The 23,816-nt window shown below is 50.8% G+C and overlaps 10 protein-coding genes across 10 annotated transcripts; 3 read left to right on the forward strand and 7 right to left on the reverse strand.

Annotated features, from left to right (window-relative positions):
* Positions 1 to 8: 8 nt before the first annotated feature.
* BO83DRAFT_374023 (SelT/SelW/SelH family protein) lies at positions 9 to 1,129 on the reverse strand. Its single transcript, XM_025530103.1, has 3 exons — positions 889 to 1,129; positions 423 to 729; positions 9 to 312 (listed from the first exon to the last, which is right to left on the reverse strand). Exons 1-3 carry the CDS (start codon positions 1,054 to 1,056, stop codon positions 83 to 85), a joined length of 705 nt encoding a protein of 234 aa, XP_025393202.1. The 5' UTR covers positions 1,057 to 1,129; the 3' UTR covers positions 9 to 82.
* Positions 1,130 to 2,072: 943 nt separating this feature from the next.
* Positions 2,073 to 2,493, reverse strand: BO83DRAFT_422234 (guanine nucleotide-binding protein subunit gamma; the record flags this gene model as incomplete). Its single annotated transcript, XM_025535030.1, has 3 exons — positions 2,073 to 2,135; positions 2,207 to 2,264; positions 2,342 to 2,493. The coding sequence occupies 3 exons, from the start codon at positions 2,491 to 2,493 to the stop codon at positions 2,073 to 2,075; spliced, it is 273 nt and encodes a 90-aa protein (XP_025393203.1).
* Positions 2,494 to 4,541: 2,048 nt separating this feature from the next.
* On the forward strand, positions 4,542 to 7,978 carry tif32 (putative eukaryotic translation initiation factor 3 subunit EifCa; the record flags this gene model as incomplete). The annotated part of the gene is made up of 4 exons (XM_025527135.1): positions 4,542 to 4,583; positions 4,715 to 4,939; positions 5,027 to 7,401; positions 7,468 to 7,978. The coding sequence occupies 4 exons, from the start codon at positions 4,542 to 4,544 to the stop codon at positions 7,976 to 7,978; spliced, it is 3,153 nt and encodes a 1,050-aa protein (XP_025393204.1).
* A 1,097-nt stretch (positions 7,979 to 9,075) lies between these two features.
* On the reverse strand, positions 9,076 to 11,287 carry BO83DRAFT_433239 (uncharacterized protein). The gene is made up of 2 exons (XM_025535666.1): positions 10,168 to 11,287; positions 9,076 to 10,079 (listed from the first exon to the last, which is right to left on the reverse strand). Exons 1-2 carry the CDS (start codon positions 10,887 to 10,889, stop codon positions 9,506 to 9,508), a joined length of 1,296 nt encoding a protein of 431 aa, XP_025393205.1. The 5' UTR covers positions 10,890 to 11,287; the 3' UTR covers positions 9,076 to 9,505.
* Positions 11,288 to 11,381: 94 nt separating this feature from the next.
* Positions 11,382 to 12,509, forward strand: BO83DRAFT_404642 (peptide alpha-N-acetyltransferase complex B subunit NAT3). The gene is made up of 3 exons (XM_025533733.1): positions 11,382 to 11,661; positions 11,722 to 11,953; positions 12,073 to 12,509. Exons 1-3 carry the CDS (start codon positions 11,493 to 11,495, stop codon positions 12,242 to 12,244), a joined length of 573 nt encoding a protein of 190 aa, XP_025393206.1. The 5' UTR covers positions 11,382 to 11,492; the 3' UTR covers positions 12,245 to 12,509.
* A 340-nt stretch (positions 12,510 to 12,849) lies between these two features.
* BO83DRAFT_302017 (MCT family MFS transporter) lies at positions 12,850 to 14,226 on the reverse strand (the record flags this gene model as incomplete). The annotated part of the gene is made up of 2 exons (XM_025527139.1): positions 12,850 to 13,978; positions 14,042 to 14,226. The coding sequence occupies 2 exons, from the start codon at positions 14,224 to 14,226 to the stop codon at positions 12,850 to 12,852; spliced, it is 1,314 nt and encodes a 437-aa protein (XP_025393207.1).
* Positions 14,227 to 15,008: 782 nt separating this feature from the next.
* On the reverse strand, positions 15,009 to 15,777 carry BO83DRAFT_4072 (uncharacterized protein). Its single transcript, XM_025533936.1, has one exon. It carries the CDS (start codon positions 15,550 to 15,552, stop codon positions 15,109 to 15,111), a length of 444 nt encoding a protein of 147 aa, XP_025393208.1. The 5' UTR covers positions 15,553 to 15,777; the 3' UTR covers positions 15,009 to 15,108.
* Positions 15,778 to 16,445: 668 nt separating this feature from the next.
* Positions 16,446 to 17,523, reverse strand: BO83DRAFT_374032 (DNA-directed RNA polymerase core subunit RPO26). The gene is made up of 4 exons (XM_025530104.1): positions 17,361 to 17,523; positions 16,945 to 17,238; positions 16,753 to 16,872; positions 16,446 to 16,681 (listed from the first exon to the last, which is right to left on the reverse strand). The coding sequence occupies exons 1-4, from the start codon at positions 17,393 to 17,395 to the stop codon at positions 16,648 to 16,650; spliced, it is 483 nt and encodes a 160-aa protein (XP_025393209.1). The 5' UTR covers positions 17,396 to 17,523; the 3' UTR covers positions 16,446 to 16,647.
* Positions 17,524 to 17,695: 172 nt separating this feature from the next.
* On the forward strand, positions 17,696 to 19,775 carry BO83DRAFT_433243 (C2H2-type zinc finger protein). Its single transcript, XM_025535667.1, has 2 exons — positions 17,696 to 17,824; positions 17,890 to 19,775. The coding sequence occupies exons 1-2, from the start codon at positions 17,746 to 17,748 to the stop codon at positions 19,548 to 19,550; spliced, it is 1,740 nt and encodes a 579-aa protein (XP_025393210.1). The 5' UTR covers positions 17,696 to 17,745; the 3' UTR covers positions 19,551 to 19,775.
* Positions 19,776 to 20,658: 883 nt separating this feature from the next.
* On the reverse strand, positions 20,659 to 22,637 carry BO83DRAFT_4118 (uncharacterized protein). The gene is made up of 3 exons (XM_025534343.1): positions 22,573 to 22,637; positions 21,870 to 22,514; positions 20,659 to 21,812 (listed from the first exon to the last, which is right to left on the reverse strand). The coding sequence occupies exons 2-3, from the start codon at positions 22,471 to 22,473 to the stop codon at positions 21,058 to 21,060; spliced, it is 1,359 nt and encodes a 452-aa protein (XP_025393211.1). The 5' UTR covers positions 22,474 to 22,514; positions 22,573 to 22,637; the 3' UTR covers positions 20,659 to 21,057.
* Between the last annotated feature and the right edge of the window lie 1,179 nt (positions 22,638 to 23,816).

The following is a 23,816-nucleotide window of genomic DNA, read 5'->3' on the forward strand; positions in this document are numbered from 1 at the left end:
ATGGGTTTATTCCTTTTTAAATGGACTTGAGCATATATGTTTGTCTGCATTTACATGATGATTCTATTTGTTGAGTAGATGATCACTGACACTCCTCACACCTATCACCTTCTTTCGTAGCAGTAGTGGTAGCAGCAGCAGCAGCAGCAGCAGCAGTAGAACCCTGCTCCTCACTCTTCCCCACAACCTTCATCTCATCCCCTTCCTGGCTCTGCACCGGCACATTCGCAGCCCTCAAGGCCCGATCCGTATGTCCCAAATCCCTACTAGGATCGACGACATTTCTCACCAGACTTTTCAACACTTTGACTTCTACAAAGCCAAAAAGCCAATTAGCAATCATCCCATCGCAGCTCCACACCCATGCACCAGAAATAAAGAAATAAAGAAATAGAGAAATGGAAGAGAAGGATAATACATACCAGGAAACCCCCCATTCGTCTTCCTATCCCAAAGAATAATCTCGGTGATATCATCCTCCTCCTCATCCCCAGTACCTGCTACTGCTACTGGTACCTCTTCACCTTGTGCTGTACCCGTAGATGTAGAAGAGGCAGAGGCAGAGGTAGTAGTAGTAGTAGTAGAAGAAGAAGAAGAAGAAGAAGAAGAAGAAGAAGAAGAAGAAGAAGAAGAATGATACATCGTAACAGTAAACACACCCCCCGTCGCAGGAACGAGAGCTACTTCGCCAAGCTGGGTGCTGAATGTAGAGAGGAGTTCTTGGGCGAACTGTTTCCAGAAATTTGAAATATATCAGTTTTTTTTTTTTTTTTTTTTTTTTTTGGTTGTTGAATGGTTACTTAGTTTATATGTATATGTATGCATGCATGCATGCCATGCATGTATAGAAGTTAGGGGAGGAAGGGTATGGTATGGGGGGTGACTTACGTATGCAGCGCGCAGTAACCATTTACATTGGGTGCAGTATTTGATGGTGATGCGGGGGAGGTGGTTGTGCATGTTTTTGGTAGTTTTTGGTCCTTGGGGTTTGGTTGTGGATGTGGATGTGGATGTGGATGTGGTGGGTTGGGTGAGGGGTGGGAGGGGGTCCGTCATTGTTTATTCTTTTTTGATTTCTTTTTTATATTCAGGTGTGGTTGTTGTGGTGAGGTTAGGTGGATGGTGGTGGAAGAGGAACGGGTGATTGTGTGAAGAGTAGTTAAGTTAGTAGTTAGCTAAGTTGGAGGGGAGGATTGGATGATGTCAGCGGGTGGGTTGGTGGATGGTGGGTTTAAGTAATTGTTAGTTACTTGAATTGATAACTGACTTTGCTATTGTTAACTATTGATTAGTATAGAATTAACCTAACTGTGTCTAATGTACGGCCAGTGCAGGTGTCAATTATTCTTTAAAAAAGTATTCTCCGAAGTCCGGGTCGTTGCATATGATCCATTCTGTGATCTGCCTTTTCTTTACTACTTCGCTGCTTATCTGAAAGCTATCAGTGCTGCAATTACTGTGTGGGTACGAGCAGTTGCTTCAACTATATTAACTAGCCCATCTATACTACAAACCGGGCGTCCGATTTTGTTTTCCCCATCCCGTATCCAATATCACTGCTAACACAAAGGAAAGATGTCCAATAAAATCACTAGAAGGGAAATGACTCCTGTCGAGCACACTCTCACGCCCAACACAAAATGAGAAAATAGAGAGAAAAAAAGGTGTAAACTGGAAGCCCGCAGGGAGCCGTCTGTCGCGTTTCAAGGTGAAAATCAGATCATGAACTGGTTCAATGGTGCGACCGCTCAGTCCCTCCCAGTTCATGCAGGTCCAGCGCGTTCCCTCAAGGGCCAGAGCCTCGCATCCGCTTCTCCGTGGTCTCTCTTTTCTTTTTTGTCGCTGACAATGCTCACCATTCGGAGCAACAAGGCGGATGGGCTGTCCATAGGTCCAAGGTATGGTGACAGAGAATTAGATATAGAAAGAAAAAGAAAGGGTCGAGAAGTTTAAGAAAAAGAAGTGGTGAGAAAAGATAATTGTCATCGCAAGAGGGGATATAAAAGCGCCGACGGACTGACGGCGACCCTCAGTCCGTCCGAATCAAAAGACGTGGAAATGTCATGAGACCATTACATGACCGTGCAGCATCCTCCCTGCTGCTGAGGGGCGTATGGGTCCTCACGCTTGTCGACCTGCGCGACCGTCAGTAACCTGCTGTCATTGCTGCACAACCAGAAGCAAATGGAGAAAGCATGTCGCATACCTGACCCCATACGGATGGTACCATGAAATCGCGCGTGTTGTTGCAGTAGTTGATCAACCTGGATAAAACGCGATGGGGTAAGTATCACGCGGTGGCTGGACGGGGGGCGGAGCACGACAGCCGGGGGAAACTTACGACAGCGCAGCCTCGGACACCTTGACACGAGGCCGGTCGAGGTCCTCCTTCAACCGAGCATTGAGCTCGGTCAGACGACGGTACTTGAGATCGGCCACACTCTGCTTCTTGTTCTTGACATCACCACCCGATCGGAGCTCGTAGGCAGGCATTCTGACGACGGTTGGAGCGGGGACGAAACGTGCGAAACCCGGGAAGTTAATCGAATTAAGTTGGAGACGTAAGCGCGACGATGAGATCGGAGGGCGGCGGCGGCAGTAGCAGCAGCAGTCGCAGCGGAAGTGGAAGAGACGTTGGGGGTGGATGTGCCTGGAGGTGGAGGTGGAGAGGAAGCAATGTGATGTGTTGGATGGAAGATGGTGGATTCAGCAGGATCGGTCGGGCGGCTCAAGCTTAAGGTTCTTTTCTTTGCGCGTCGAGCCGGCAGGAAAGTAAGGGGAAAAGCAAAGCCGGGCGGGAACGGCGGGCGGACGCGAAAAGGGAGGGATTAAGAGGTGGGAGGATGAGGAGGAACTTTGGGGGGGGAAGGATGGAGACGATTATGAGGGAGGGAGGGAAGAGGGAATGTAAGTGGGAACAGCGACCGGGGGAAGAAGAGAGAAAGAGGGGGGTTCCTCCGAGGAATTGATTTCTAAAGAATGAATGGAAGGGGGGAGGGGAGGAGGAGAGGCTGAACTCGACTTCACGATATATTGAACGTGAGTAAGAATCAGACGAAGGAGTAAAAAGAAGAAGAGGAAGAAGAAGAAGAAGAAGAATAGAATTAGGGAGAGCAGGAAGAACCAGGAGGATTTGGCTGGGCAAAATGGAAAGCGAACGACTACTGCTGGACCAGAGGAGGAAAAAAGGGAAAAAAGGGAAAAAAGAGGGGGGAGGAGAGAGGGAAAAAGAGAGGGAAAATGGGAACTTTAGTCTTGGTATTAGTTGAGTTTAGTTAGCAAAATTACTAGCAGTAGCAGTATAATCAGAGAGAGAGAAGAGAGAGAAGAGGTGGTCTGTGAGTCGCAGGGGGCAATCCGTTCATTTCCCACTGGAATCCATAATTCTTCTTTCCCTTCCCCCTGAGAGAGAGGAGAGAAGCTGGTCAACTTAAGACTAGTTCAGTTTAGTCGATTTAGTTCGACTGGATAGCTCGGATGTAGTCAGCACAAAAAAAAGGCTGTCTAGCAGGCGTTTTTCCGTTTTGCGTCAGGTTGCACCCTCCCTCATGCAGAATCCTCTTTTTTGCTATTTTAATTCTTATTATAGATATAGTTTATGGATTGAATTGTTTGTTGTAGCATTTTACTTCTGGAGGAGGCTCATCAGCCTCACGTGGATGGATCACTGCTTGATCCCCATCCTATCCAATCAATTCATCCCTGAGCACTGTTGCCCTCTCTCTCTTCCCACCCCCCCATACTACGTAGCTACTAATTATACCGAGTAATCCCGCCCCCTTCATCATCAGCAGCAGCAGCAGTAGTGGCAGCAATACTCTTGTTTGCTGTCGCAACCCTGTCAATCGTATATTTTATTTTCCATCTAGACACACTAGTCCATAGTTCAGAAGCTTGGACGCGTTCATGACAACATGTTCTTATTTCACTGCAAGTGATCGTCTCGTCTCAAACGGGCCAAACACAGTCCAACCCGGGAGAGTAGGGAGGAATGGAAAAAATGGCTCCCCGAGAGGTTGGCTGAGAAGCAGAACAGCCACTCTCAGAATGGGGAAATAATGGCAGAATAAAGGTATGTCTTCAATGGAATGAATGGATAAGAAAAGAAAGAACTATAATGTACAATAAATCATTCCCATGGGGACAATCCCCTCCAATCCAAAGCCATAAACACGGGGGTAAACACGTGACCCGCATCGCTTAACCCAAAGTGGGAACGCCGGCGGCCGGAATTTTCGCGGTTCGCACAACGAGAGAGTCAGAGAGCGAGAAGAGAGAGAGAGAGTTGCCCTTGTCTGTCTTTCTCAACAAGATTGACTGCCTGACGTTCTCTTGTCTGGGTCTTTCTCGCCGACCGTCGCGTGGCAGCCTTTCTATCTTCAGGCTCCTCCTTACGCCCTCGACTCCCTGCTGCCCGCCTGTCGTTGTGCGATCCGACGTGCCTTTTCTTCCCTTTCGACCTTCTCCCAGTCGAAGGATAGCATCGTCGCCTTCATCCACCCTATTGTGATCGCTTATCCCAGCCGCTATCGTCGCCCACCATGCCGCCTCCGCCTCACATCAAGCCTGAAAATGTCCTCAAGGTACGCCAGTCCGGTTACTTGTCCCGAATACTATTCGATTATATATATTGTCGGAATGTTATGTCGTGGGATGGGAAAAGGAAACATTTGGTGATGGAAAAAATTCATGCTGACCGGTATCTTGTCCGCAGAGGGCTCAGGAACTCATCGCCGTGGGTCAGGCCCCCGCCGCCCTCAACGTCCTTCACGAACATGTTACCTCCAAGCGGACGCGCAGCAGCCCCATCGCCTCTCTGGAGCCGGTGATGCTCCTCTTCGTCGAGCTCTGTGTCGATCTTCGCAAGGGCAAGGCCGCCAAGGATGGTCTCTACCAGTACAAGAACATCGCCCAGAACACCAACGTCGGAACGATCGAGGTAGGAGAATTTTTTTTTCCCCCTCCCCCTTTCATAAACTACATCCCTCCCCCCCAACCGCAGTATCTAACCCTTCACCTGGTATAGGTTGTTCTCAAGAAGTTCATCGAACTCGCCGAGAAGAAGGTCACCGAGGCTCAGGCCAAGGCCGATGAGATCCAGTCTTCTCTCGAGTCCGCCGCCCCTTCCTCCAACGTCGAGGATCTGGAAGCCATCGAGACCCCCGAGACCATCCTGCTCGCCACCGTCTCCGGTGAGCAGTCCCGCGACCGCACGGACCGTGCTGTTGTCACTCCTTGGCTCAAGTTCCTCTGGGAGACCTACCGCACCGTGCTCGAAATCCTCAAGAACAATGCCCGCCTTGAGGTTATGTACCAGACCACCGCCCTGCAGGCCTTCCAGTTCTGTCTCAAGTACACCCGCAAGACCGAGTTCCGCCGTCTGTGCGAGCTGCTCCGTAACCACGTCCAGAATGCCGCCAAGTACTCCGCTCAGATGCACGCCATCAATCTCAGCGACCCGGATACCCTCCAGCGCCACCTGGACACCCGTTTCCAGCAGCTGAACGTTGCCGTCGAGCTGGAGCTGTGGCAGGAGGCCTTCCGCAGCATTGAGGACATCCACACCCTTCTCAGCCTCAGCAAGCGCCCCGCCAAGAACGTTATGATGGCCAACTACTACGAGAAGCTGGCCCGTATCTTCCTGGTCAGCGAGAACTACCTCTTCCACGCCGCGGCCTTCAGCCGTTATTACAACCTTCTCCGCCAGTCCGCCGCCACTCTGGCTGCTGGCCAGGGTACCAAGAAGGAGAACCCCTCCGTCACCGAGGCCGACATGACCAAGGCCGCCTCCTTCGTCCTGCTGTCCGCCCTCTCCATCCCCGTCATCAGCACTTCCCGCTCCCGCGGTGCCCTGGTCGATGTGGATGAGGTCCGCAAGAACAAGAACACCCGTCTCACCAACCTGTTGGGTATGGCCTCTCCCCCCACTCGTGCGGTGCTGTTCAAGGATGCCCTCAACAAGGGCCTGCTCAAGCGCGCCCGCCCCGAGATCCGTGACCTCTACAACATCCTCGAGGTGGACTTCCACCCCCTGTCCATCTGCAAGAAGATCACCCCCATCCTCAAGCAGATCGGTGCCGACCCCGAGATGGAGAAGTACGTCCTGCCTCTGCAGCAGGTCATCCTGACCCGTCTCTTCCAGCAGCTGTCTCAGGTCTACGAGTCCGTCGAGCTCAAGTTCGTCTACGAGCTGGCTCAGTTCCCCGACCCCTTCCAGATCACCCCCTCCATGATCGAGAAGTTCATCATGAACGGCTGCAAGAAGGGCGACCTCGCCATTCGTGTCGACCACATCTCTGGTGTCCTCACCTTCGACACCGACGTCTTCTCCTCCGCCAAGGCTCTGCACCCCGGCAGCGCCGCTGGCTCCGCCGAGAGCGAGGTTGGCTCCGTCCAGCGCCTGCAGAACACCCCCGCTGAGATTGCCCGCCTACAGCTCACTCGCCTGGCCAAGACCCTGCATGTGACCTGCATGTACGTCGACCCCTCGTACAACGAGGCCCGCCTGCAGGCCAAGCGTGCCGCCCTTGCCCGCGCCGAGGCTGGTGCCGCCAAGGAGCACGAGGAGACTCTGGCTCGTCGCGTCATCATCGAGAAGAAGAAGGAGGCCGCCACCGATGCTCTGCAGCGCAAGCAGCGCGAGGAGGAGACTCGCAAGCGCATCCGCACCCAGCAGCTTCAGGAAGCCGAGAAGCAGCGTCTGTTGGATGAGCACCGCGAGCGTGAGAAGAAGCGCATCAAGGATGAGCAGGACCGCATCCGCCAGCAGGAGCTGAAGAAGCAGCTGGAGGAGCTCAAGACTGGTGTTAAGGGCATTGACATCAGCGAGCTTGACCTGAACGAGCTCGATGCCAACCGCCTCCGTGCCATGAAGCTGGCTCAGCTGGAGAAGGAGAAGAACGAGCTCAACGACCGCATTCGCACCACCGCCAAGCGCATTGACCATCTGGAGCGTGCCTTCCGTCGTGAGGAACTGAAGCACATCCCCGAGGACTATGAGAAGCAGAAGCAGCGCGACATGGAGATCTACGAGACCACCAAGGCCGAGGCTCTCAAGGAGGCCGAGGACAAGCACAAGGAGGCCGTTGCCCTCAAGCACCGTCTCAGCCGCCTGGTGCCCCAGTTCAACAGCTTCCGCAAGGAGGTGTCCGAGAAGCGCCACGAGGAGTTCGAGAAGCGCCGCAAGGCCGCTGAGCGCGACTTCGAGGCCAAGAAGAAGCAGCGTATCAAGGAGGTCCAGGAGCGCAGACGCCGTGAGCGGGCCGAGCGTGAGGAGGAAGAGCGCCGCCGCAAGGAAGAGGAGGAGCGCATCCGTCGCGAGGAGGAGGAGAGAACCGCCAAGGAGGAGGAGCGCCGCCGTGTCCTGGCTGAGGAGAAGGTCAAGCGTGAGGAAGAGAGAAAGTCAGTATCCACAACCCCCCCTCGCCCAATTTGTCAAAGACCACTAATTGCTTACCCGCCTTACAGGAGACTCGATGAACTTGCTATCAAGCAGAAGCAGCGTGAAGAGGAAGCCGAAGCTCGCCGTGCCGCTCGCCGGACCGGTGGTGCGGAGCGCGAGGCTGCGCCGGCTCCTGAGCGTGCTGCTCCTACGGAACGCGTTGCTCCTCGTCTCAACCTGGCTCCTCGCACTGGTGGTGGTCCCAGCTGGAGAGAGCGCCAGGCTGCCAAGGAGGCTACTGGTGGTGCTCCTGCTGCTGCTCCCGAGCCTGCCCGCGAGGAGCCCGCTCCCGTGCGCAGAGGCTACGTGCCTCCTCACCTGCGCTCGGGTGCCAGTGCTACCCCTGCTGCTCCTGAGCGTGCTGCTCCTGCTCCTTCCACGGAGCGCTACGTTCCCCGTGCCATGCGTGAGGCCGGCTCTTCCCAGCCCCCCTCCCGCACGCAGACCCCCGGCTCCAGCTCTGACAAGACCGAGGAGTCCAAGCCTGCCGCTGGCAAGTGGGTGCCCAGATGGAAGCAGCAGCAGGGTGGCCAGTAAATCGCATGATGACATGAAAAAGTTCTTTGGATGTTTGATGAAAGGGCGTGTGATATGAGTCAACCTTCCTCTTTTCTCTTTTTTCTCTCTCTCTTTCATCCTTGTGTTGTATAAACACACAACTCTCATCCACCTTCAAACACTTTTCCGCCCCGCCTCCCCATCTTCATGTTCGCATAGTACCTTTTTTGTCTCCTTCCTTAGCCTCAAACCCGGTACGATTCTTCTTTTTTTTTTTCCTACCTCCATAATGTTCCTACTACGTCTTTTAGTTCTTTTAGTTGATGAGGTATGAACCTTTGCGAGGTGAGAGAGAGAGAGATAGATATCGGGGGTTCTTCATACCATGAGGTTGTAGTTAAAGCTCTTTGCCTCCCCCAAACCGCCAACTGCTTGATTTAATTTTTCTTTTTCTGGGCATGCCATGTCAATTGATTGATTGATTTTTTCTTACATTACCCGATCTCATGGTTTTTTTTTACCAAATGCATAGTATTTTCTTTCGTTCCTCAACAACTATCCTCGACTCGTAGTGTATCTATATCTCACATCATACAAAAAAAGTAGATTAGACTGTGATCGGCATGAAACCACCGGTATCATGCACCACCAACGATGATCCGTTTCAAACCAATCAAGTGCAAAGAAAGTAGTAAATGTCGTACTACCTAAATACCATGTTCTACATGTCTTCCATCATCTGCATTTTCCCTTATTAATTTTTAATTCTATTTTCTTCCCCCCCTCCTTCCTTTTGGTCCCCAGTTGCTCTGTCTCTAGCCCTAATCTCAATACAAGGAATAGGAAAGGAATTTAGGAAGTTTCTGTCTTGTCACCAATACAATACCTGAAACTGACCATACACTTGGTGAAACTGTACCTGTGACAGACAGATTTTCTCAGGGGCGTGGCTGGCTACCTACACTGAGGAACTTGCTAAATAGACCAGATTATGAGGAAGGGGGGGAAGTGAAGAAGAGTGTTGGGGTGTATTAGTTATTGTGGGATCTATTTAGACTTGATACCTACCTTGTATTGAGTAATATACCAGGAAAGTATAGTCTATGCATTGAATGTATGTATGTATGTATGTATGTATGTACTTCTATGGTGTCGGAGTTGGAGGTTTGGATGTGTGGGTCATGGATATTTGGATATCGGTGAGAGATTCTGACAGGACAAACTGAACAAGGTCATACTTTGCTTCAAATTTGGTGGAATGAATGAATGCATAGCAACTGTGGAATATGTAGGTGGGTAAAAAACAACAGATGGATGGATGAATGGATGGACGAACCCAGATGAATAATCTATATACTATAAAGGAAATTTGCAAAAGGGGGTATGGCCGCTATCTCTGGCAGTAGTACTCAAGACAATATGTCTGGGATGTCAAGGGCAAAAAAAAACAGAAAAGACGAGAAAAAAAAATTTATCCCGTGAGAAGAAGAAGAAGAAACTGGTAGCATCCGTCCTTGTCTATATCCATTATCCCTCCCCCTTTACCTTAAGGAAATAGTCATCATCTCAAGCAGCAGCCACTTCGGCTCCAGCGGCTGCCCCGAAGAGCTTCTCTCGCCATTCACCGCACACCGCCTCGAAGCCACTGACTACGTCTCCGCAGACTCGGCCGGCTTCGCGATCCCGAAGTCGGCGGTCCCAGTCGCCTCGTTCGATCCACCGGGTCCCCTCCTCGACGCCTTCTTCCTCGCGGCGGAGGTCGGCTACAAGTTCGCGAGCAGACCGGAGTCGTCGCGATGCCGTGGATGTAAGCTGGCGCGACTCATACAACGTATCGCTCAGGCCCCGGAGCGACAGGGTGATGTCAGATGTCTGCGACACAAGGGTCTGCAGGGAGACGAGAGGGTTCAGGGCCGGTGACTGGGAGGGGGTAGTGGGTCTTGAGGAGTGACGTGGCTGTTCCGGGAAAGGATAGGGGAGGTTAGGCAGGAGTTCTTCGTCGATGAGAGGAATGAGCGCATCTATAGCATCTGAGGAAAGGAGCGGGAATGGCGAGAAAAGGAGAGGGTGGGTGAGGGTCTGAAGTGCCCGAGTCTGATGGGTAAGATGTGAGGTGATGGACGAGTGTGCAGTGATGAGTCTAGATTTCAAAAGTTGTGTTAGCCAGCCATTATTCCGAGCAGACCAAGACACCCTGCCAAGTCACAGACAACAACAGATCCACCTACCTCATGGCGTTGTTTTCAATCCCACTCTGCCCGCCAAGATCCCGGAGAGCTTCCACCGCCCGTTGAATCACAAAGTCATTCTCACTGCCATTGTTCTCTAGTCCGCGACGAGCTAGACTCTCGATCTCCGCCATCTGCATCTCTAGGCTAGGCGGCATATCCGCTTCCTCGAAATCCGAATCGTTTCCATAATCGGAGCCATCATATTGCGACTCGTGCCGCCGGTGTCGATGGGCACCATTACGGGTCTTGGGCTTCGGAGGCTGCAGAGAAGAATTCCGTTCCGACGAGTAGCCCGATGAAGGTGTGCGGGCCCCGGTGCCCATGCGGTGGTATGCATCTTCATCGTCACTGCGATCCACATACTGTGCATCAGGGGCCCCGGCATCCTGGCCCGACGTGTATCCGTAACCACCTTCTTCCTCCTCCCATGCATCCGCGAGCTCATCGGCCAAGTTTCCTAGTCCGCCGCCTTCGTTGGCAGCACCGCCGAAGTCGCCCGACATTCTATGGGAGCCATTGAATGATTGAGTGTGGTGAGGGCGGACGTCCACCGGAGAAGAGGGGATGGATGAACGAGGCGTATGAGGCGACCGAGGCGACCGGTAGGAAAAGCCGTTGGGAGCGTAGGTACCAGGAGAAATGGGGTCGATGTCGATGTTGGAGGAGCGACTCCGAGTATGGCGGTGAGATATAGTCAGGGGAGGTGGGATGGACGGCATGTTGCAGGATTTAAAGGAGGGGAAGAGAGAGAGAGAGAGAGACGAGGATGCGGTGTAGGCGTTGAAGGGTCAAGGAGATAGTTTGGCGTGGAAAACCCGACGGTCTAAACAAGGGAAACAGGGGTTGTTTGTTGTAGATTCTTTGCAAATCGTTAAGTGGCTGCCGCGAAGTAAATAACGAACAGGGGAACGGAAGTCAATGGTGGATCGCCGACCGCATCACCAGGATGCTTTTCCACGCAGCCAGTTGTAAAGGACGGGAGGGAAAGAGGAAAAAGAGTATAAGGAACGAAGAAGTCGAGACCGGCTATCCCGAGAACGAAAGAGTCGAAATAAAATAGAGAATGAGCCGGAGAGAGAAAGAGAGAGAGGGAAGGAGAGAGGAACAACAATAATAATATAACTAATGAGGGGGGCACAGAAGGAGAGGGAGAAAGAAGCCCGACCCTCAAAAAGATCTCCTCCCCGTGACCGCCCAAGCCCCGATTGACTCGCCGATCAACTCCCCAAATTGCTTCATCTTTCCCCTCCATCTATTAGACTATCTTCTTGAGAACCACCGCTCAATCTTCCCCCTAAGGAAAAAACACACACACACCAACCATGAGTTCCATCCGGCGCATGTCCCCAACGGACCTTCTGTCCCTCAACCTCACCAACCTCGACCCATTGACCGAAAACTACGACCTCGGATTCTACCTCAATTACCTCATGCGATGGCCCTCCCTCTTTAGCAGCGTTCAGGATCGCCAGGAAGGCATCGTGGGTTACAGTGAGTTCTTTCCCACCACCCTTCGAGTTGTAATAATCACCACTAAATGCGCGTCATCAGTCATGGGCAAGCTCGAAGAACAACCCGCCTCGATGCGCCATTCCGAACACTACACGCCCTGGCACGGCCACATTACCGTTTTAACCGTTGCGCCCGCATGGCGCCGTCTCGGCCACGCGCGTCGTCTCACCGAACGTCTGGAACAGGGCTCCGATATCAACGATGCCTGGTTTGTCGATCTCTATGTGCGAGCGGGGAATAAAGTTGCCGTGGGGATGTATAAGGGCATGGGGTGAGTTTATACCCTTTTCTCTACTTTCATTTTCTCGCTTTTCCTGTCCGAGCTCTTGTGGTTTCACTCGGTTCCGCGCAAAAGGAACATGATGATGCTAATAGTGGTGTTCCACGCAGATACTCCGTCTTCCGCCGAGTAGTAAACTACTACAGTGACGATCCAACAGGTTTCTCCGATTCAGGTGAAGATGCCTTTGATATGCGCAAGCCGTGCAGTCGCGATAAGAAGCTCCAGCATATTCGGGAGAATGGGGAGGAGTTTTTGGTGGATCCGATTCATGTTTCGTAGGACGCTTCGTTCGGAGGGGTGATGATGATGATGATGGATGAATTGGACGGGTCTAGGTATCTATACATATGATGGTGTGAAGACGACAACGAGGGTTGATGAATAGCATAAGAGAAAAGTGGTTTGTCGGTTGGTTGGTTTCGAGCATTTGGTGTTTGGGCGTTTCCATTATTATTATCATTTCTATTCTGGGTTGATGAACGGACGTGTCATGCCATGCATGCTGAGTGAACTAGGGACGGCCTGAATAGAATTATTGTCAGACCTGAAGTTATCTAAAATAAAACAGGCTTGAAATGGTATCCATGCATGCATGCATGCATTAATTCTAATCAATCAATCTGAATCGTAATACATTAAGCAATATGTTCTAATCTAGTCTTGAATCCTATCTATCGTAATCAAAAGATCAAACTTTTATCATCCCAAATAGAAAACACCGGTTCTCCAATGATGCATGATGTAAATGCAAATGTTTGGATGGAATATGCAACTCTTTTGGGTCATCAAGTATTAAGGTAGCAGTTCTCATGGAGGTGAGCTGATGCAGTCGCGGCGTAATTGATTGAAGTGGGAATAGAAGTTGGTGTGTTGTCAGGCCGCGCTCACACACGCGCGATCAGTCTCATACTCGAGCGAGAGAATCTCAGCGCGGCAAAGACGGAGGCAGACGTGATGAGACAGCAGGCTGTGAAGAGCTGCACTCCCAGGTAGCTGCCCGAGTTGCTCAAGATGGCTCCGCCGATAGGTGTACCGATCAGCAGTCCGACAGAGGTGATTGCGAACACCATGCCTAGACGAGTTCCCAGGTCCCGGATGTCCTTGGTCAGAGTCACCATCACGACCGGTGGAAGTGACACGAAACCGCCGGAGCAGAGACCATACAGTACGGAGAGAACGATGATGCCTGGCGCATTGTGGACTCCGATCCAAGCGAAGGCAAGAATAGCGGTAGCGGTAGCTGCAGGAGTGAGGACGTTCAGGGGACCCGTGTGGTCTGCGATGAAGTTCGGACAGATACGTCCAATGGTGGACCCCGCATTCAGCATGGAGAGCAGATAGAATCCGAGGGTGGAACCAACAATTCCGGTGTCGATGGCATAGGATTGGATATAGAAGAGGAAGTTGTAGAATCCAAGGAAACCCAGGAACATGCCAATGCAAAACATCACAAAATGCGGCTCCTTGAAGGCAGCCAATTGGACCAGCTTGCGCTTCTCTGTCGGCTGGAAGCGCATACGCATGATGCTGTATGAGATGCAGCAAGTTCCGAAACAGAGGAAGCCGATAGCTCTAGTTGCCCAGGGAAAGCCGACCTTGTGCTGTAGCTGGTCAAACATGATCGGGTAGATCACACCTCCGATACTGCTGCCCGAAGCGGCCAGGCCGTTGGCCAGACCACGTCTCTTCTTGAAGTACTGAGGCAAAATGGCGACGGATGGGACGAACAGACATCCGGCAGACAGACCAATAACGATACCTTGGGCCAGGATCAGCTGCCAGAACTTGGTAGCAAGACTGGTCATCATCAACCCAAAGGGAAGCATGATGCTTCCAAACGTGAGCAGAGCACGGAAATAGCCTGCATCGAAGAGAGGTCCTGTCACCACACCAAAAAGCATGAGTAGGAAAGCCTGGAGAGAGCCAATCCAGGCGATGTTGGACGATGACATGTCCGACAACAAGTCCTGCTCATAATACGTTTGGAAAGCACCCCAGGTGTTAATGACACCCCTGGCGCGTCATCTTTCGTCAGTTGATGACCTACATGGTATCAGAGTAGAGGGCCTCACATACCATGAGTTGAAGAAGAGGAAGAAAGAGCCTAGCACTTGGATCCATGACTTAAAGCCGGTATCGAAGATCGGTTCCTCTAAGGGTTTCTCCTCTGACGGAGTAGGAAGTTCATGGCAGTCGCCATTGTTGTTTGCAGTGAGGGATCCCGCAACAGCCTTCTCGTCGTAATCAGCATTGGTCCCCATTTTCCACCCCAATAATAATCGATCAGACGGACCGTCTGGTGGAGTGGACGATAAAGGTAAAGGGTTGGAGGGCGAAACAGACAGCGGATCAGATAACCCTAGTAGCAGTCGACGTGAACACAGCCCAAACAGCACTCACTGAGAGCTTAAATCACCACTTAAGATATATTTCTCAGGACCGGGGGACTAGGAGCAGAGAGGAGGGCGACCCCAGGTGGAGGTCAGGCTCACACTATATACTGTGATTAGAAATGAATCATAGCGGCACACAGTAAAAAATTTATTAAGGTAGTGCCTCCAAGCCCCGGCTAAGACTAAGCTTGGGGAGCTAGAAAAGCAGATTCAACCAAGACTGAGTAAGGGGATCCACTCATCGGTGGCCATTCATGTTGACTGATCCCCTGGGAGTGGGAATGGAGACAGTCAAGGGAACCAGGCTCTGGCTGATGGCCCCATCGTGGGAAGAGAGCCTACTGGACCAGCAATGAGCGGGTTCCGGGTAAGCGATGGAGTCACTTGCCGAGGGACGGAGCCACAGAGCCCATTCTTTCCCCAGGAACATGTCTTTGATGTGTTGTCGGGGAGAAGTTGGAGAAGTTAGTCCACGAGCATGGGTGATTGGGGGAAGACAAGGGTACGCCCTGCGCTTCACGACTGCGGTTATTGAAGGTATGCTCTGCATAAGCACGATTGGAGGATGACTGCAGATAGTGGACTTCTAGTGTGTTTGGGAGGGTGACAGCGTGCCGATTTATCCAGGCGGGGGCCGAACTGCATATCACTTCTTTGTAGTCCATCCTGTATTTGGTCCGTTGACCTACTTATTCTTGGCGAATGCGACGCTGGCTTGAACTCTTGAGACACAAGAATGAATCACATTGTTCAGGCTTGACAGGTCAAGGAACGGTCCGTCCATCTTGAGCCCGATCCTCCTAGAACAGAACGAACAGTGTAACTGGCGACAGAGAACATAGCGATAGCAGGGCCTACTGCACGCTGAACTAACCCGCCGAAAAGTATCAGCAGCAATAAGAAGGATGCTAAATTCGGAGACCCTCGAGCGCTTATTCGTAAGCCAGAAAATGCGGGACTGAAATTCTTCGGAGATATCGGTCTTCGCTCCGAGTTTGTTTCCCGAAACAAGACGGTCTCATCGCCGATGAAGATCGGCTGGCAGAAAAAAAAAAAAAAAAAGGTGACCAAACCACGGATTGGTGAACACTTGCTGGTTTGCTTGATACATAGACTAAAGCCTGTGATTGTGCAAGAAAAGGTGGCTGACCGACTCGACAATGTATGAGGAGGATTCAAAACCAGGCTATCCATGCCTTGAAACTGAGCAGAAGAGAGGAGAAGTTGTGTCCCTCAATGATGGGCTGACCACATGCAGCCAATCACGGCATGTCATCTTGCATTAGTGCTTTCCGTGCAGTTCGGCAACGCGAGACAAGCCACGACGTTCGAATTGTGCTCTCCGACTCGGCTGTTTCAGTCTATACACTGGCGGTCTGAGAAGCGCGGACCGAAGTCCGTATGGCAAAGTCAGTATCAACTTTATCTTACTCGTCCAAAATATACTCCGAATGAGGCATTTGTGTCGCCTAGATCCACTCATTGATGACTCTTAGCTAGTATTCATGAGCAAATACATTGAACGCAACATCTCTGTTAATGACTCCTACGTGTTCTGTGGAGGCTCCCAAGAGCAAGCATGTCGAAGCACTTGAGACGGGTCAGACGAGTTTATGACGTGGTCATGGTCAGTAAGAATAGAAAAGATAGAGGATAGGCCATCATTTCCTACAGACTCGTCGCAGCTTGACGTGAGCATCTGGACCATGTCATATCTCAGAAAAGGAATGCTCGCGCTTATCTACCGGGAATGTGGGAACAATGCCATGTGAGGAGTTGACGCCATACTTGCAGTTGCATCAGAGCCCCAAAGTATCCATCTGCTACAGTGCCAGTCACAAACTACCCTGCCTGCTACTTCATACATCTCCAAATTGGAGTCATCATCCCGCTCAGGACCTGAAAACAGACCTCGGGTCGTCAATGTTGGTTTTACATCTGAGACCACCTCTGTGAAGCGCTCTGGATGGCTCAGTAGTGAAGACGCCATTGCCTCTAGAGCAGTAGATTGCGAACAAAAAGGCCTAGATTATTCCACACCAAAGCATGTCAACATCAAACTTTTTTGAATTTTACTAATATATAGACTGCAGTGCGTTATTCTTTTGAGTTTTCTTTCGTCTTCCCAGTGTCCCAGTGGCTGCCTAGGCCAGTATGGCCCGCTACCCTACTCCGAAACTCCAAACGCTATGCTGCCCAGAGGGAAAGATCCTTAGACCAAACACATACACAATAAAGTACCAAGAAGCCATTTTGGGAAAAAAATACAACCACCTGTCGTCTCCACGTCTAGAGTAATTCTTCGCAAGTCCAGTCCTCGTACCTGTATCACAAAAATAATGATTAGATCGAATATGTCAAATTGTCAAACCCACATGGAGAAGGCCCGCTTACCATCCGTCGGGAAGATATCTCCGCACAATCAGTGGGATCTTCTTCTGGTTCAACTCCTTGATGGCAATCTGTAGAGGATCCGTCTCGCCCTCGAGATCGACGAGCACTGGGGCGTTCATACTAGAGACATGGTCAGCATCCGATTGCGCTTCTCAACCCATCCTTGATGCCGCATCGATTGCCGAGACGAACCTGATCTGCAGGGCCCGAGTACCCAGGACACGCGCGCGCTCGTACTTGGTCATGTATGGAGTTGTCTGGCGCTGGTCGTTCGGAACCTTCTTCTCCCGCGTCTGCTCCATGACCTTGCCCGCATACCCCGCATTCGGGTCGCCTGAAGCGACAATGTGGTTTCCGTTGACGGCAGGCGCGTATGAGCCTTCGCCATATTCATCGGCGCCTCCTTCCGCGACATCGACATCCTCGGGGTTTAGAAAATCTTCGGGCTCGTTGTCATCGTACTCCTGCTCCGGCTCGTAGTCGTAACTATAAGACAATCCTAGTCAGAACATCGAAACTTTCACCTAGCAGACATGACGACTATCGACAGGCAACGCAGACGCGCAGCATTGGCCTGCGCAAGCTCTCATGGGGCGCCGGTCTCTTACGTTTCCTCAGCGTCGTGATCTCCGTAGTCAGACATGGTGGCGGATTAAGTAGGGCAAGATTGGGACGAAACACCAATCGAATATGGCAGCAACGAAAACAATGACAGCACCGCGACCGGGCCGGGTTGGGGACGAGACGATGAACTGTTGCGACGGGCTTTTCTTCCTCGTGAAGAAATCGAAGTCGCGACTCTCAGAACCCGGAAAAAGTTCCTGTTGCTCGTCCGGCGCTAGACTCCTTTGGGTGCCGCTGTTCACCGCCTCGGCAAAATTTCTGGATGTCGTCGTGCAGCCATCACTTTCATCTTGATTTTTCTTTCTTCCCTGTCGCCAGTCCAGTGCTCATTAATCAGGCGGCTTGGATGGTCTAGAGGGCCGCGGAGCTATGGCTCAGAAGCGAAAAGCCTCGGGAGATCTCCCCAACGCGAAGCGGCTACAAAGCCGGACAACGCTGGACGATGTCGGTAAGATATGCCCAGAGGCCGAGTCTAGATTCCGTCTGATACTAATTGTCTGCCATATACTCCAGACCCAATATATGAAGAAAAACACTCGGACCCCGAGTATGACTTTTCGGATGACTCCAGTGTCGCTAGCGGTAGTCTTCACGAGACACCAGCTACTCCAATGTCGACTATATCCGCTAGATATCCTTCAGAGCTGAAAACTCACCGCTGCCCTTTCGAAGGTTGCACCAAGGCCTTCAACCGTCCAGCACGACTACAGGAACACCTGCGCTCACACAACAATGAACGACTATTCCGATGTACCCACGACGATTGCGATAAGACGTTTCTTCGAGCATCGCATCTGAGCCATCACATTAAAAGCGCCCATACCGGGATCAGAGACTACGTATGCGATCGCCCCGGATGTGGGAAGAGCTTCGTAACTGGCTCACGTCTTCGTCGACACATAGCTGCTCATGATGGCAGAGATAAGTACCGCTGCACAGAATTTCCGCCCTGCGATGAGACCTTCCGGAAACACTCGACGCTCCAAAAACACATCATGAGCGTGCATTTGAAACAGAAACCCTTCTCTTGCCCGCACATCGACCCGACTACCGGCCAGAAATGCCCAATGGCATTTGACACCGCAGGACACCTTCGAGCTCATGAAAGTCGCATCCACACCGAGAAACGGTTCACCTGCACGGAGTGTACCCAGCAGGCCGAGCAGGCAAACCCATCATCATCATCATCCGAGACTCCCGCTCCCACCACATCAACATTCCCGACTTACGCCCTCCTCCAAGCTCACGTCCGAACAGTCCACCCCCCACAATGTCCCAATTGCAACCTGATCTGTTCCACAGCCCGAGAACTCCGCCGTCATCTGGAAGTCAGCCACGGCAACGTGAGTCTAGAAGAGCGAAAAGTCTTCCCCTGCACCATACCCGGTTGCGACAGCAGCTTCACCAAGAAGGGCAACCTAACCGTGCATATCCGCACCGTTCACCAAGGCGAAAAGCGCTTCGTCTGCGGCGAGACCGACCTGTCCATGTCCAAGCGAGTCGTCGGCTGGACAGGCGCCGACGGCTGCGGAAAACGCTATGGAAGTAAACTCGCCCTAGAGGAGCACATTCGCACCGCACATCTCGGCTTCCCCAACGCCAAAGCTGAGCGCCGACAGCGTCTAGGTCTGAACAAGACACCGGACTCTCACCAAACCGGTCCGTCCGCATTGGCCGCTCTCACAGGTGAAGGTTATGCCGAAGAAACCGGCCGACAGATCACCTGCTTCATCGAAGGCTGTCCACACCGGTTCCACCGGAACTACGATCTGTGGGTCCATATGGGCAGTAAGCACGGATGCACTGAGGACGAGATCCGCGATATGTTCATGCAGCGCGCGCTACTGGCGGACAGCAATGAGCCCGTTACCGGCGACATGTTTGGTATTTGTGGACTCGAGTTCGATAACGATGACTCCTCCGCTCCTTATGAACCGTATATCTTGCATGCGGATGCAAAACCTGGTCTATACACGATGGGTAATGGTGGTGACCCTACAACTAATGAAAATAACCCCGGCGACTTTCCCAGCAACTTTGCTGATGCTATGATTCAAGATGTCGATGTCGATGTTCTTCCTCCTCCTTCTGCTGCTTCTTCTTCTAAGATACCCAGTGCTGATGATATGGCGATGATTGATCCTTTGTTGGCGTATAATATGGCGGATTCATAGGGAAAACTCTCCTCTTACTACCTTATCTTGTCTGGTCTACTTACATTTGTTTGACACGATTTCGGGCTACATAACGTTTCATTCATGATCAAAAGATACTTAAAAGTAGACATAATGAATCGTCTCTAGCGTCTATGTTTGTTTTTTATCACTCTTTCCGTCTCTCTTTGACTCCTACCCTTCTCCCTATCCATGATTTTGTCTCGAATGATCGAGCTTCTAGCTAGGTAGTGTCTCTAGATGAGTTCAAATGCGAAATGCAACATGTTTCCCACATCATCAGGCCCCCAAGGTGCGCAGCACCAGTTGTCACATGCATAATAGACAAGGAAAATGCAAGACAGGGGAACACATTCCATGCAATATCATCAGTGTCGTCAGCATCATGTATAGTCAACCAGCCAGCCAGTGAAGCGGCATCATCGTGTTGAGAGAGGAGAGGATATTTGCAAGTAGGAAGCCAAGGAAGAAAAGAATAGTCAGTAGTATACATAACAGTGAATGCGTGCAAGCACCTTGAACCAGCAAGGCAATGAATAGAATAAATCAAAGTAATACAATCACGAACAAGAACAATAGAGAGGCGGGTCCTGGACGATGTCATTGAACGCTTGTCACAAAAGTTGCACGGTTGCCGCGGCGATCTCACGAGGAGGAGAAAAAAAGAGGGTTGCCCTGTAGATAGTAAAGTCAGCTTACGTTTGCACATACAAAAGGTGAGTGGTGTGAATGGAGTGTGAATTGGGGAAAACGTCAACAAATGAACTTCATGGTCTTTTCCCTGGTTAGGGTCGGACCACTGTGCGGTGAGGTGAGATGCGATGACTTTGCTTTTTTGTTTTTGTCATTTTGCCTAATACACAAAAGTGAGGGAGAAGAAGTAATAGCGAGTTTGCATCTTCCTAAATCGATCCTGGATTGGCTCCTGTTTCGACGGTAATGTCAGCTTCTCCGGCCCGCAGTCTTCGCCTAACTGCTCTTGACTACCAGAGCTAGAGCGGTTTGGCAATGACATGGGCGTGCGGTGAGTGTCATAGTGTCGAAACTGGTGCAACCCTGGAGACTGGGATGGCAACTGAAGGAAATAGAAGGGAAATTGTAACAACTGAGCGAGGGGTTTTGTGATTTTCCTGAAGTACGGCTCACGATCGCCAATCAATGGGGTGAGCTTTGGTTGGCATACCTTCTTGCTTTCGACAGAGTGGAGAGGTTTTCTTTCGTTTTGATTTTCATCTTGAGATCAATCAGAGACGTTCGTTAAGAATGTTGTTCAAATATTAGCTGACATATGGGTGAAGCTGTTCTGATATGCCTCGTAAATCCTGAAAGCTCAAGATATTCAATCACCAAGGACAGACTGAGACGTAATCGATTTGATCAAGAAAGTCAGGTTCCGTCTCCTGCGGGGGCGAAGCCGGTTCAGATTCCGCAGGAATTGGAGAAGGAGGTTTCACAGGGTGCTAGGAGGACACAATGTTAGCAAAGGAATACAAAATGACCTATTAAACTAATTTCCTTGACTTGCCGGATCTTTCTGAGGCCACTTGTCCGTGTGATTCTCTTCCATAACACAAGCCTGCTCGATCATCTTCGCCTTCTTGCGAAACGAGTATTTTGGAGGCGTGGCAGATAGCTTGAAGTCATTGGTATTCATGGCAAGCAACGAAAGGGTCTTGGTTAGGTCCTTCTCCAAGATCTTGTCTGAATCGAATACGTCTTCGAAGTAACCACGATTGGTATTTTCGTCGGACCCCTTGAATGGAACAGGCGTGGGCGGAGTGGACTTGATTCCGGCAATGGAGACTCTTGTTTGTGCCAGATGACGCAGAAATCTGATATATGGCTCGTTTGCCGTTGGGGAGGGCTTGTGCGTCGTGAAAAGTCGAGCGACGTCACAGAATAGATGCACCGCTGGGAGACCTCTCGCCATACCTAGCCAAAGGGCCGTCTTGAGTAGCAGATCGAATGCGCTGTTTTCATGCTCAAAGTCCCATTTTACCAAATCACCCACCTGGGCTATCTCTGCAGACAAGCGTGGAGGCGCAAGTCCCTGTGGTGGGAGCCAGCCCCATGCACGGGCTTTGTCTGGCTTGTGCACGCAGGTATAAGCCTTGTAGGCATGGAAGAAAGAGGTGAACACGATAGCAGAGTTCATATAACCTTCCCAAGAAAGTGATGCCTTGCATGCGTCAATTCGAAGTTGTTTGATACTCAATAGAGCGGTGCGTTCCGTGGAGACGGGGAGAGGATTGTAAATTTTTCCTATGCTGCGTTAGGCTGATGGACTTCTTACAGTTTCAAGTTGGAATTGTCACTCACTATCCTCCGTGTCCAGTTTCATCGCAATCATGACATCGCTTTTGAACAGTTCGATGACCCGGATAGATGCTTCAAGCTGCTCACGAGCTTTGATAGGACTTGCACGCCGAGCATTGAGCCAGAAGACTGGTTTATCAGATTCCTTGCGTAAGAATGCTACCATCTTTCTTAAGACCTCGATCTCAGCCCCAAAATACGTCTCATCAGTTATGTTTGTCTCCTGGCGTTCGATATCGATCTTGTTGAGAATCTGAGGGTATCTTTTCAGAAGCCATTCCTCTAGCTTCATCTGGGTGGCGTGCATTTTGTCGTCGCTTTCAAACAGCATGCTCAAAAGATGCTCGTAGGAACCTGGGAAGATATCTTTAAGAATACGAGGGAGTGATTTAGAAACCTCATCGACAAAGCTTCCAGGATCAAACCCTCTGGTAAACTCTATCATCAGTTGGTCAAGGCTCTCATTCTCAGCCTCGATGATCTCCTCGGCTTTCTCTTCCACCATCGCACAGGTATCGGTGGGCTCATCAAGTACGATGTCGATCGGCTCGGCGACCATCTCCTGAATCGGTGCAGAGACAAACGGAGAAGAACAGGTGATATCCATGGCAAAGTCCAATCAAGACATACGAGATTTGACCTTATATTCTGCGTTGGTTAGGTTTAAATTTAGGAGAGAATATGAACAGAAGGTAGAATAACACACCAAGAGGCTACCTGTTATAGTCGAAGGTGCTGCGAACTTTCCAATCCTCTGGCAACCTACCCCGCAGACCAGGGGGGAGGGGGTGCTTTCTGAAAGTATTCACAGACCTCAGGTATACTGGGAGGGATGGAGACGCGAGTGTGCAATCTCGAATGTTGGTCTCAGAAGGATTCACAAGGGGAGAGAAAGAAGGTTTGAGTAGGAAGTATACAAGCAAACACAGAGTAAGCGAGAGGGGAGTGAATGGGAGCAGAAGCAAGTTCTGACACGCGTAGTGAATGAAAGGCCCAGTGAAAACCAGAAATTTGCATTAATGGTAGGGAAAGACACATTCTGCCCATCACTTAGCCCCAATAGTGCCATCAATCTGAGATGATGTACAAAGTTGCTGTTTATTTGGTTAATATCAGTGCCAGCTTACCAAATTATAGGAATGCTATACGCATAGAATGCCATGAAGGACCTGATATATTCAACCCCTCTCCTTCATTTTTAGTAGTGTCATCTTAGGAAAGCCAGACCAGTACACCTTCTCTGGGAAAACTGGCAGATGAAACAAGAGTATTTGCAGACAGTCATACTGTACTAGAGAACTGTATCGATGGATGTGGGCGAAGCGAGACCTGTCGGACTCCCACGAACCTCACCATCTCGGCCGGTCAGTGGAGTGTGTACTTACGAATGACACCCTACAACTTTGCGCCGAGTATACTTCATATCACGGGATATCCCTGGTAGGTGCATCCGCAACTAGATTCGAGCAGGGAAGCTTGTGCGAATCCACATGAACATGAAGAGTGATAAAACCAAACCGAAGAGTCAACATCTCCAAGTCACGAAACTGGACCTGACGCTAGTACTCGAAGCTAATTGCGAGATTAAGTCCAGGACCCGGTGACATTTGATGCCTAACTAAGGTGACATGAAGTTACAGTAAAGATGGTCTTCACAACATATTCAGCACAGTTGAACCATACCACGAGTCACCGGGGTATGAGACATGATGGGCAGATGACCAAATGGCAGATACGGGAGAACACTTGAGATGACCAGGTACTCAGACTAGCCCCTCCGATTTTTAGCTTGCAAAATATCGACTGGTTTAGCTCGATAAACACAACGATGCGTTTTTCTGGTATTTCCATTTTGCGGAAGGCTTATGTAGCCTTATACGTCCGATACCGGAGAGGGTCAAACTCGAAGACCGATGAAATTTGCATCCAGCCAACGTACAAGTGGGAGGA

The sequence above is a fragment of the Aspergillus eucalypticola genome, assembly GCF_003184535.1.
Source record: "Aspergillus eucalypticola CBS 122712 chromosome Unknown BO83scaffold_1, whole genome shotgun sequence".
Taxonomy (NCBI): Eukaryota; Fungi; Ascomycota; class Eurotiomycetes; order Eurotiales; family Aspergillaceae; genus Aspergillus; species Aspergillus eucalypticola.